Raw genomic sequence first — 12,551 nt, forward strand, 5'->3', positions numbered from 1 at the left:
GCACAAGCTTTAACACGGGCTCAGACCGCCGGCGCACCGGAGCCATGGCACAAAAGCCACAGGCTGGTGCACCCTGGACACAGTCATGGAGCCAGGGGAGGTGCTTGAGCCCTGGACACTAGCCGCGCAAGCCAGAGATGGCCCCTTACTCAGGGGCAGGGGTTTAGCTGCCTTAGAAACACGGCTGCGCCAGCACTGTGATCTCTGCTCCCAAAGCCGAGCGATGGACGTGCTCTTGTGCTATACAATTACCCACCCCACAGCAGCAGTGATGGTGGAGACACGCCCTGCAGACACCTTTTCCCCCAGGAAGAAAAGGAGGACTTGTGGCACCTTAGAGACTAAAAAATTTATTTGAGCATAAGCTTTCGTGAGCTACAGCTCACTTCATCGGATGCATGCAGTGGAAAATACAGTGGGGAGATTTTATATAGACAGAGAACATGAAACAATGGTCGTTACCATATAGACAAAAACAAACAAACAATCTTTTGTAGTGATAATCAAGGTGGGCCATTTCCAGCAGTTGACAAGACCATGTGAGGAACAGGAGAGGGGGAAAATAAACATGGGGAAATAGCTTTACTTTGTGTAATCACAGAATCACTAACACATCCACTCCCAGTCTTTATTCAAGCCTAAGTTAATGGTGTCCAGTTTGTAAATTAATTAATCTAAATCTAAAAGTGGCAATTCTTCAACAAAAAAACTTCAAAAACAGACTCCAAAGAGAGACTGCTGAATTGGAATTAATTTGCAAACTGGATACCATTAATTTAGGCTTGAATAGAGACTGGGAGTGGATGTGTCATTACACAAAGTAAAACTATTTCCCCTTGTTTATTTTCCCCCCTCTCCTGTTCCTCACATGGTCTTGCCAACTGCTGGAAATGGCCCACCTTGATTATCACTACAAAAGGTTTTTTGTTTTCTCTCTCTCCTCTGCTGGTAATAGCTCATCTTACGTGATCACTCTCGTTACAGTCTGTATGGTAACACGCATCGTTTCATGTTCTCTGTGTATATAAAATCTTCCCACTGTATTTTCCACTGCCTGCATCCGATGAAGTGAGCTGTAGCTCACGAAAGCTTATGCTCAAATAAATTGGTTAGTCTCTAAGGTGCCACAAGTCCTCCTTTTCTTTTTGCGGATACAGACTAATACGGCTGCTACTCTGAAACCTTTTCCCCCACGGAGGAGATGAGAACAAGACACGTGACAGCTGTCAGTCACACTGCTCACTGCACCGCTGGAAAGCATGTAGACACTACGGGGATGAGTGTGGTAATTAGAACGCATATACAACAGAACAGGGTCCCATCTCTGGTGATCACTGCTGTCTGACCTAGGAGAATCATTTCTTTTTAGCCTTTTCCATGAGGGCAAGTCACAGAGAAGTAGGGAAGGCTCCACGGGGCAAACGCAGACCTCTCCTTGTCCCCCCAGACTTGGATCAGAAAGGAGAGAACGACGGGCTTTCCCCTCCATCCCCTTGTTTCCTGTACGTACCTGGAAAGGCAGAAATGACAACGCGTGCTCAATCAGCAGCCGCATCAGTCTCTTGGAGTAGAAAATGAACTCGTCTCGGCTGGTCTCCTTGTTTCTAAGGGGGAGGGGAGAAAGGCACGTCCGTCAATGAGAACTCTCCATGAGATGCTGACTGTGAGTCAGGGGCTGCCTTAAGGGTGAGGCAGGGTCGTGCAGGAAGAAAAAGGTGGACCAGATACACATGGCAGGTTCCTCAGCCTCCTCCCAGGTCGAGGCAGCTGATATCATCACAGACCTTCCACCAGGGGGATCCAGCCGAGGACCCTGAACCTCACCAGGCCCCTTTACCGGGAATTGCGTGATATTGCGTCGTCCTGTCCCACCCCAGGTTGCAGGTTTGTTGCTGGGACATAGGCACTTTTGCAAAGGGAGCGCCGAGGTGGAGCAATCGCTGTCCCAGAGCTCCAGGGTTCTAATCCTAACTCTGCCGCGATCTTGCTGTGGGGCTTTGGGCAGGTCTCTTATCTCTCTATGCCTCCGTTTCTCTGTCTGTACAACAGGGACGGTACCCAGCTTTTGGGGTGATGGCAGGATTAGCTGTTCACGGCTGAGCAGGGCAGCCAGCATGCAGACGCTCAGAGTCAGGGGTTGACATTATCCTATTTTAAATGGATGATTCTAGGAAATGGGTGAGAACTGCCCAGCCCCGACTAGGGTCTCTGGCCCAGGGCAGGATTTCATCTCTTGGGGGAGTGGGAGATGTCAAATACCCAGACCAAGGTTGGATGATGCCAAAGGCCCCCAAGCCCTTAACCTCACCCACTCCAAACGCGAGGTGGCGTGCTTACCGGATGATGGTGTGCATGCCGCGCACTTGTGGGGTACTCTTCAGCACGCTGAGGGTCTGAGGAAGGGGATGGCACTGGTGGGCAGAGGCCAGCGCTGCCCTGGAGACCAACACAACACCACAGCTAGGTGAGCGCTTGTTTACACGCATAAACACTCATCCAGCCAAACTCCAAGGGCAGTACCCAAGGCCTGCAGTCCAGGGGGAGGAAGACACCCAAAGGTGACAAGGGGGTTGTTGACACTAATGAGAAGCCACGTCTAGAATCCCGGAGCCTTCGCATCCCATCAGCCCCCACGACAGCTGGGATGTTAAGGCTCCAACTAGCTGCACAAACATATTTACCATCCAGGATGTGCCATCTACTGTAACTGACCAGTCATGTTAGGAGAGAGAAAGCTTCTCAAAAAAAAAAAAGATCACACTCCCGCGGCTCACGGGTCTCATTTGCTTTCTTTGCTCTAATTCAGTGGATGGATCCCTCAGTCAATGAATGAGGAAGGGACAGCTAGGAGTAAAGTATCTCAAATTTAACCCCATAAAAGGTGCCTCTCTCAGAGCAAATATTTTCTGGTACATCATCAGAAACAGGGTACTTAGTCAGCATGTCCCACATCCATGCACCAGCTGACAGCTTTGATCCCTTGAGATTAACTGCACCCCTTGGGATGCACGACTGTTCTAGGAAGGGTTTGGTGTGGGAGCTCTGGTCCATTCATAGACAGTCACGTCGTTACAAAATTAGGAATAGCCTCAAGATGCTTTATAGCTGGACAGGCCTGGCGACTGGGATGACTCATCTCTGGATGACAAATCAATTAACATGGCTGAGCGCAATGCCTATTCCTGGATCAAGGAAATGCCATTGATAATGGGTTCCCATTAGCTTGCCTCTCTTTGTTTGAAAGATGTAGTAAGGTCACATCTCTGGCTGGAAAGGATGAACCAATCAGCCTTGCACGTGAGGAACGCAGGACTCGGACAGCTGTGCATTGGATCACACACAAAAATGACTGCAACTGGTTCGGGAACATATTGGGGGAAGGAAAAGATAAAAGCACCAGCCAAGTACAGATTTAGTAGAGAACCACCCTGGTTAATTAATGCAACACACACAAGCAAGCCAGGAGGACGAAGATGACTAGGTAGGGATTTAGGAAGAGGGGCATGGTGATCAGATTCCTCCATCTACCCAGTCATCCTTTGGCCTTGGCTAAAACAAATGCAAATCAAGACATGAGCGAAGCCCGTTGAGCGTTTGAGGGTTTCGTGCTTATTCCACTAGCTCCAGTTTTGACTGTTAAAAAGCAAAGAGATGTTTCTTTACGGAAACAGATGCTTTCTGTGCCCATGTCACCAGGGCTGTGGATGGCCTGTGACCATTCTGCATGTGTGGGCATGCAGGGATCCCACCCTGATGCATCAGCTGATTACATAGAAAGGCTGTAATAGGTTTGGGGGTATGTGTGTGTGTGTGGGGGGTTTCCACTCCCCAGATAGAGGGTAGAAATTTCAATGGCAGGAACCAAGCTGGGAAAGGGCATTTGTGAAATACTTTGAGGGGAAATCTGAATACACCCCCACCAAGGGCGGAGAGACAAATGGGGTGCATGGGGTGCACTCAGTTCTAGGGGGAGGCTTTGCAAAGTGCTCTGAAGTAAGACGAACCCCTCAAAGCCTCGGGGGCAGATGGTCAGCAAAACAAGCTGCACTCGGTTAGCGAGGAAGACCCCTGGTTAGTCTCCCTGGCACCCCACTTGTGTCCCATCCCTCCCCATGCCCACAGCGAGGCTTCGCCAGCAGCAAGAGGCTGCTATACTCCTGCAGGTCCCCTCCTTGTGCCGCTGCTCCAGGCTTCCGCAGGGCAGTCTGACCCCAGCCTCACTAGAGGCCCTCACTCTTCATAAGAACCCAATCCTGCAGCCACTTTACCTGTGGAATGGCTGCAGGATCGGGCCCACAAACAGGTTTTGACTTGGTCCACACTGACCCGAGAGGAGGAGAATTGTTGGGTGTGTGTGGGGGGGGAAGGGGGCAGGAGGGTCGAGGGGGATAAAAACAAAAAAAAAGGAGAAATCATCGAAGAAACCAGCTGGAGCCAACATTCCTTGTCACAAAAGAAGAGCAATGGGCTTGGGGCATCTCCAGCATGCCCCCCTACTGGGAGAACGGGCTGCCGCCCCCACAGCGCTGCTGGGGCAGGGGTAATGGTGCCCTGCTTTTACACAGCACCTGGATCTCAAAGCGCATCACAGCCGGACCCGAAACACGGGGCTCTACGCACCCGCCGCCCGGGGCGGGAACGAGGCAGTTCTGTGGCAGGGCCCAGCAACAGCAGATAAGGGCAGCAGATCCAACTGCAGGGCACCTACAGGAGACGGAAAACTCCCAGAGGTGGCCTTTGAACAGGCCACTAGGACAAGTGACCTCACTCCCCGTGAAGTGTCCCAGGGGCTCCTCAGAGAACTCCCCCGGGGGCAGGCCCTGAGCTTCGCCTCTCTGCGCTCAAGGCTGGCAAACCTGCTGGACAAGAGCCAGCAGTAACGGCTCCAGGGCAGAGCAGTCCACTTTTTCTTGTTAGGCCTGGCAGAGGATTCACCAATACCCCTGCCAACTGCGGATCCTTTTACACCTATGTGCCACAAGCCAGGGAATTGCACCTTAAGGCTACGCCCCCCGCCCCCGAGGACGGTGTGCTGGCCTCAACTCGGCATTTGCAGACTCATTGGGACCCAGGCCTTAAAGCAAGGAGGGTGGTCCGCACCGTCACAAGCCACAAACCGAACGGCCCTGTGGGTTGCAAAGGCCCTCCGAGGTCACGGCTCTCTGCTGCCCAAGCCCTTGTATCCGATCCAAGTGCTGGTCACCGCCGCCCTCCAGCTCCCTGCCCCCACGCACACCGTGGTACGTCACTGTGTGCCACACCAGAGAGGATCAGCCCATGTTGTCTTCCCCAGCACCTACACAAAACACCAAGACACGGTCCCCAGATGCCACAACCAGGCATAACGCAACCAGGAACACCCCTCCTACACCACCGAGCTGTGAACAGGCCCGGGGGAACCTGTCATTTTGTCACCTATGTTTCCATTTGTTCCTGAAATGCTTGCACTTTGCTTTCCAGGCTTTGACAGCAGAGAAACCCCTTGGGGTGCCTGAAGCCTTATACCACTCTGTGGGGTGAGAGGCAGACCAGGGATTAGTTGCTGTGGATCTCATGGCAAACAATCCCCCAAAGCAATGGTGGGACTAGACACCTCATGCTCTGGGGAATTCTCCAGATTCAGCAGAGGGGAAGGATGGTTCAGTGGTTGGAGCAATAACCTAGGGCTGGAGAGAAAGTCAAGTCCCCGCTCTGCCACAGACGTTCTGCAAGACCATGGGCAAGTCACTTAGCCTCCCTGTGCCTCAGGTCCCCATCTGTAAAATGGAGATAATAGCACTGCCCAGTCTCCCAGGGGTGTTCTAAAGATAAATACATTAATGACTAGGAGGTGCCCAGATACTATGGCAATGTGGCCATATAGGTACCCAAGACAGATACCTCCATAGTCTAATTCTCAGGACAATCTGATCTGGAGAAGAGGTACTGGGGGGAGAGAGGGTTCCTTTTGGTTCAGCTTAAAGAACATCACCCTTGTAGGAACCTGCACATGCTCCCTCTTGGTGGACCCCCACGTTCAGCATGCAGCCCTGGCTCACCCGCCGTCACCCCCCAGCTCCCATGATTAGTATCAAAATCAAAACACTGCAAGCGTTCCTCACATATCCCAGCGTAGCTTCCTCTGTTCACCAGATAGGAGGGATGTTCAGGGAGTGACAAAGCAGGAAATACAACAAGGGTTTAAAGGGGGGGGGGGGGGGAGAAAAGGAAAAAGCATTTTAATTAGTCAAAGAACCAGGGGGAAGAGGGGAGCCATGAACCGTATTAACTTCAAGCAGTACCAGTTGGATTCGATCAGCGCCTGAGCCATCAGGGAGAGATCCCTCGGCAACCGTCTTTTCCACTGAACCTGTGTTTGCTTAACAGATTGTCTTAGAGGTGCCACCCTCTGCTGGACAGTCTCCCAGGGGCCCCACCCAGCACTCACACCAACCTAGCGCGGGGGAAAAATGGCAGTGTTATGTCCCCTGTGCATTCCATGGAGCGAGGCCCCAGTCCCAGCCATGGCCTTGGCAGAGAAGCGTGATGTCACAAACGCCGGACGGGCAGGAGTCTATTGTGCCCTCCACGACTTGCACACCTTGCTCCTGCTGACGCTAACAGGAGTTGGTGTCTATGGCTCCGTCCCCGACTCTGCTGCATGGAGGAGAGACCAGACCCCTCATCCAGGACTCCGTGCATTCCCACGATCAGAGAGAAGAGCCTTCATTTACTCCAAGATCCCAGCAACTGGGAAAGCTGGGGAAGGACACACACTGATGGCCAAGCATGCAGCTGGGCCTCAAAAAGTGCACGGTTGGCACATGCAAACAGGCACAAGATATGCCCACCGACCTGCTTGCCAGGCCCACATGGGGACACAAACACTCACACTTGGGTGGCAGGTGCCTCTTGATAGAGGCCCAGTTAAAGATTTGGCCTGGGATCCACAGCCCAGGCTCCTCTCCCAGTGGAATGGGAGTGTAGTCGAGTACAATCCATGTTTCCACACACACGGCAAGAGCACTTTATGTTCTGCAGAGAGGCACTGGCAATCCGGCCCGCTGAACAGAACTCGGCGTGAACCCTACCAGGGGATCGCAAACGGGGCAGCGAGAACAGCTCGGCAGCTTGCACAGCCAACCTGACAGGGACAAGAGCTCATGCTCTCTCTGGACCCTGCGCTGGAGAAGGGCGGACAGATCAGGCTTAGGGGGCCTGCAGGAGTTTGTCCCTCTTTGCTGTCTTGGCTCTCAGCCATCCTGTGGGTGAGGCAGGTGAGCAGAATTTCCTCTCCCCGCTTCGCTGTGGCTGACCAGCAATGGAACATTCAGCCAAGCCACCATGAGCAGGTCGAGAAAATGTCTCACGTTGGAAACTTATTTCCCTCCCCAGAACGAAAGCTTCAAAGGGGGGGGGAGGGGGGAGGGAGAAATGAAAGCAAAAGAAATATGGGGGTGACCGTCTCTCAGAAAGGCACGGTGAATACCACCAGCTCTTTGCTGTACATGCAATCAGACAGGAAGCAGACAAGAGACAGCCAGCTACAAAGAAGCTAATGTAGGTAAGGCATTTCAAACACGTACGGCAGCTGGCTTTTAACGGCTGACATTTCAAACAAGGACTACTACACCGTGCCACGGCTTGATATTTAAAGACACAATTGGCAAAGGGCACATGGAGGTGATCTAGACCTGGGGACGGGAAGTATCGATTGGCAACGGTGAATTCATCTTCGAGAACACCCGTTTCTAGAAGCAAGTCCAGTTCTCAAACAGCATGGCGGAAGGAAAAAAAAAAATGGATCAAGACATCGCTGAGAGCATCATACTTCGATGCAAGCAAGCAGACTCCGGGGTCTGCTCTGCCAAGGAAGTGTGTGTGTCTGTTCCTACTGGTGTTAAGGGGAACTGCACGCGTGGGTGTACAGCGCCTGCACATGGATGGCTCAGTGTGTTGCAGTTTCAGACAGGAAACGTGCGTCTGGGTGTGAAACTGAAAAGTCGAATGTCCAGCGATTATTACAATTTTCTTTAAATGAGTGAGAATTTGGATGCATCAGCAACTAACTCAGTTACCATCCAGTTAGAGGTATCAACAGTTCATCCTGGTAATTTACCCTGTCATTACACACTGGGCTTAGAATCAGCTCACCTCCATAATACTTAAAAAGTTCCATTGACGAAGTGCTAGAGAGGGGCCAAAGCGATGGAGTTTGGATCTGGATTCCTACCCAAATTTACCTACAGTTTGTGTGAAAGGTAGGTTAGCCCGGGTCCAGATCCGACATCTGGGTTTTTCCTCTACCAGTTACAGATTATGCATAGCTTCACCAACACAGCATTTGAAAGGCACTGACATTAGAATGGGGGATTTTGGTATTCATTATAAGCCATTAAGAACTGAGGCTGTGGAGTTCGGTTAGTTGGAAGGCCCAATCTTTTTCAGGCATGTTTCACTTTTGTTGCATGTCCCCATCTATCAGCCCTGATCTGCTACCTAACACACAGCTGCCCCTGGGTGGACGGGGTGCTGGAGACAGCTGACTTAATAAAAACCTTTGGGTTTCATGAGTTTAAACCAATGTTTGCAGGCATGTTCCAACTCCGGACCTTCATTTTTTTCAAACTTCTACCAGAAAGGAAGCCTTGATTGAAATACACGATAAGGATTCTGAGGTTACCCAAGTGTTATAGTGGTAGTTATTTGTGCAATTAAAGTGCTGCACAAATAACTCCGTCACACAATCAGCACCATTTTATTAGATTTGTTGATTTTCAAGATGCATGAAGAAAAGGCAAAATCAAGACGACGAGTAGTACTTTTTGGATTTCAGAATAATATCAGCTTGGGGGCAAAAATCAGCCTGTTACAAATTAGACATTTGTAACTGAAACATTTTCATGGTTGTGTCACTATACGCCGCCTCCCGACCCTCCAAACACTTACGTACATGAGCACAGGTACCCGTAGGAGTAGAGTTACTCACACGTATAGATGTTTGCCACATTAGGCCCCGAGATTGTTAAAAGTGAAATTTTAACCATCCAATTTACTTGCTTGAAAATAACTAGCTTTGGGAAAAAACAGAAGCTTTTCTATTCATCTGAGGGTTTGTAAAAGCTTTTTTATGCCAAATGTAAACTTCAGGCCTACCTGAGTTACGTGTCTCTTTAAACAAAGATATACATTTAAGTGGAAATGCATTTTTAGAAATGCATCTTTTCGCCTCCCACAAAAATAGCTGAAATCTTAGCTGAACGCCTAATGGAAGTGAAAAAGCAGAAGCACCATCTACATGCTGATATTGTAAGGGTAGCTAAATAGGTGTCTACTCTGTATATACACCTTGAGCTACTAGGCAATCATATCTCCCACTATATTTTTGGCAAATCCTGAAATTATTTCCATAGAACTTGTCCTCCTGGACCAAAGCGTGTGTGTTACCACTCAGAATCAGTCGAGTTCCCTTTGGGCGCTATGACCCCTGTGCTTCAGTCTCCTGCTCCCCGGGGCTGCCTGAATTCTCAAGGAACTTCATTTAAACGTGAGGAGGGTTCAGCTTAAATTTCCTTTGGGTTACGAACACAAGGCCTCGGTTTTCCTATGCTTTTCCAGCGGCCGCTGCTCAGAAGAAGAATTCTCCAAACCACTTTTCACATTAGTTGAAGAAAAAAAAAATTCTGGTAAAAAATACCAAACTCTTTCCCATTCTGCAAGTCGTCAGCCTTGTGAATGTCTCCGATTCACCGAAGAACAAGTTAGGCCTGGATCCAACGTCAATGGGAGTTGGATTGGGTATGCAGTTAGGTCAGATGTTGGCCATATAAACTGCAGGTACCTTCACTTTCTATATATGCCCAGAGCTTAAAATATTGCCCTCCTGGCTGTACCTGAGCAGAAAGGGTGAGATGAGCTCTACGGGTCTGAGCTCCAGGAGGAAGTTACTGGATTCTGATAGAGACAGTGCAGCCCAAGCAGTGCCTGGCATTGGAAATGCCTCAGGTCACGCAGACAGGACAGAGTCATGAGGGTCTTACCTGACACTGAGTTCACGCTGCAGCAGTAACACAAAGACACAACGCAACCGGCATTAAGCATTGTCAAGCCCACGGGCGTTTAGAGACAAAAAAAAAAAAAAAAAAAAAAAAAGGGAAAAATAGGAATATTTTCCTGCGTTCACAGTTAGTCTTTCTCCCTCTTCCCCCCAATAAACCCCTCCCACCCCTCAAAACTCAGCATCCACAGGTTCTCCCAAACCAGCAGTCTGGGAAGGACCCGCATTTCTCACCCACTGTGAGATTTAGCTGAAAGAAAGTTTTGCTCTAATTTGCTTTTCCTGAGGCCTGTTCCTGGAAGCAGCAGCTATCTCATCTCCATGGAAACCGGCCAGGTCTCGGACCCCAGCTATGAGTCAGTTCAGAGACTGCAAAACCAGTTTCCATCTTGCTTTAGATACCAGTTATTCTTCTGATATGACATCAGCGTTTCATACTTATACAAGAAAACAGCTCCTATGGCCGGGAAGCAAGATGAAACTTGGCTTTCACAATCTCTAGACCTGCCCTTATTTCAACACTACAAATAGGGCTGTTTGCAGGAAAATACAGGGACCCCTTTTTAACTAGGAGAGGAGACATTTTTGGAGGGGCACACTCTAGGCAAGTGCTAATGTATAGGAGCAATGTCTCCTATATGGACTTGCTGGCCTGCCTGGTATCGCATGCAGTCTCATGCATGCAATACCAGGCAGCCAGATGGCTGTAGCCGAGTGGGAGCTTAGAAAGGCCAACTGGAGGGGAGAATTTTACTTCCAAGTGCATCTGACTTGTGTGCGCATTCGCCCTTCTGGAACTCTGCCCTGAGCAGAAGGGGAGCGTAGCTATCTTGAAAGCAAACAGATTCCAATGGCAAAATCAAAGTGCAAAGAGACCCCTCCCCCTGCCCCCAGCATATCCCCGAGTTAACATACAAAAGCTATATAGACCTGAGTGTTGTGGTGCTGAGATCACCAGTCTGCCCTTAATCTTCCCAGGGAAACTAGGAACTGCAGCCCACAGCATACACAACCTCATCCGCTGATCTGACACCCCCCACGAGTGCTCAGACGTAACCCACCCTCCAGAGCAGTTACAGTCCAGTTACGGGATTCAAGATTTGTGAAAACTAGAGATGGCTGAGGAAGTAGGAATCTGGATCCACCTTTGAGCCGGTTCAGACTAGTGTTCAGGTGTGAGGCTGAATTGTGGTATTTGGGTTGGCTGCTGCTGAAAGGTCTCCGCTCCCAGGGGGCAGATCTCAGCCGTTTTCGCAAGGCTTCAACCAATGTTTGTGTGTGTGTGGGGGGGCCCTCTGCCTTCAGCTTGTCGCATGCCACTGTACAGAGGCAGGCCGAGCAGCAGCGGGCACGTGGATGCACAGCTTGCCTTGCCCAGCACCCAGCCAGTGCGGTGGCGGGGGGAGAGGGAAGACTCGCCTGGTTGAGAAGAGGGAGGCTGGAGAGGAGTTTACTTAGGAGGTCAGGAAACTTGTATCATCGCCCCGCTGCTCTCACATGCAAATCCCAAGCCAAACGATAACCCGGCTAGGTGCTGGATGGTGTCACTAGCCATGCCACTGCCCCCGGCTCTCCCCAGGCGGTTAGCACCCGTATTGCCATCTCCCTGAGGCAAGGCTTTGAACCGGAGCTTCACCGCAGCCCTTACCTCTTCCAGCTGGCTGTGGACATGCTGGACGATCAGGTCAATGGCCACGGTGTTCCCGCTACCTTCAGTGCGCCAAGAACAAGAGAGAGACAGGGTGAGTTCCAGGGACTTGGCGTCAGGTCAGCACCATCCTCTCGGCTGCCTGTGATTCTGAAACACGGGAACGCTGGGTCCCTGCCTTCCCAGACCCCCACCATAACCCACAAAACGGTCACTCTGCTCCCTGCTGGTTAATCTAGTCGCAGGCCCAGGCAGTCACCCGGGGTGAACTGAGGCAGACCCACCGACATAACCAAAAACCACCCCACACACGGCACCCCGTTAGCTCCTTGGCAAGGGTTTGGCACAGCCAGCCAGCTCACCCTGGTGCCAACGTGTGCCCACAGAGAGTTGCCAGGCCAATTAATTTTGATTGGGAGCCATCAAGAGCAGGGGCTGTAGGGTCATTCAGTGCCCTAGTTGTCTGCCGCAGTTGGCACTGATGCCAGTAGGAGGGCAGAAGGGAATAGCCAGAGGCCAGAGCAGAGGGAGGAGGTGCGGGAGCTGGCGTTCGGACTGCTCTGCTAAGAGACAACAAGCCACGGGATTTCTCAGTGAGCCAACGTAATGAACGGGGAAAGATGCCGGCCGGAAGCGAGCTGTGCCAGGTACCTCGGGGCACCACGATGTCGGCCAGCCGCATGGTGGGCTGGATGTACTGGTCGAAAGCGGGCTTGACAAACTTGTTGTACTGCTTGATGACGCCCTCAATGTCCCGACCGCGCTCGCCGATGTCCCTGCGCAGGCGGCGCACCAGCCGGATGTCCGAGTCCGTGTCAACAAATATCTTCATGTCGAGAAGCTGAAAGGAGGCAGAACACGCACCCA

General features: G+C 51.1%; 1 protein-coding gene across 4 annotated transcripts in view; it reads right to left on the reverse strand.

Annotated features, from left to right (window-relative positions):
* Positions 1-12,551, reverse strand: part of UCKL1 (uridine-cytidine kinase 1 like 1) — a 40,607-nt gene that overhangs the window by 3,218 nt on the left and 24,838 nt on the right. For 2 of the 4 annotated variants that reach the window (XM_074969481.1, XM_074969484.1), the window contains exons 6-10: positions 12,336-12,525; positions 11,685-11,746; positions 6,102-6,121; positions 2,338-2,436; positions 1,511-1,604 (exon numbers count right to left, since the gene is read on the reverse strand). In XM_074969481.1, coding sequence (XP_074825582.1) covers positions 1,511-1,604; positions 2,338-2,436; positions 6,102-6,121; positions 11,685-11,746; positions 12,336-12,525 — 465 coding nt within the window. Of the gene's footprint in view, positions 1-1,510; positions 1,605-2,337; positions 2,437-6,101; positions 6,122-10,019; positions 10,037-11,684; positions 11,747-12,335; positions 12,526-12,551 lie in introns of all 4 variants that reach the window. The other 2 variants (XM_074969482.1, XM_074969485.1) reach the window with 1 other exon arrangement.

The sequence above is a fragment of the Natator depressus genome, chromosome 13, assembly GCF_965152275.1.
Source record: "Natator depressus isolate rNatDep1 chromosome 13, rNatDep2.hap1, whole genome shotgun sequence".
Taxonomy (NCBI): Eukaryota; Metazoa; Chordata; order Testudines; family Cheloniidae; genus Natator; species Natator depressus.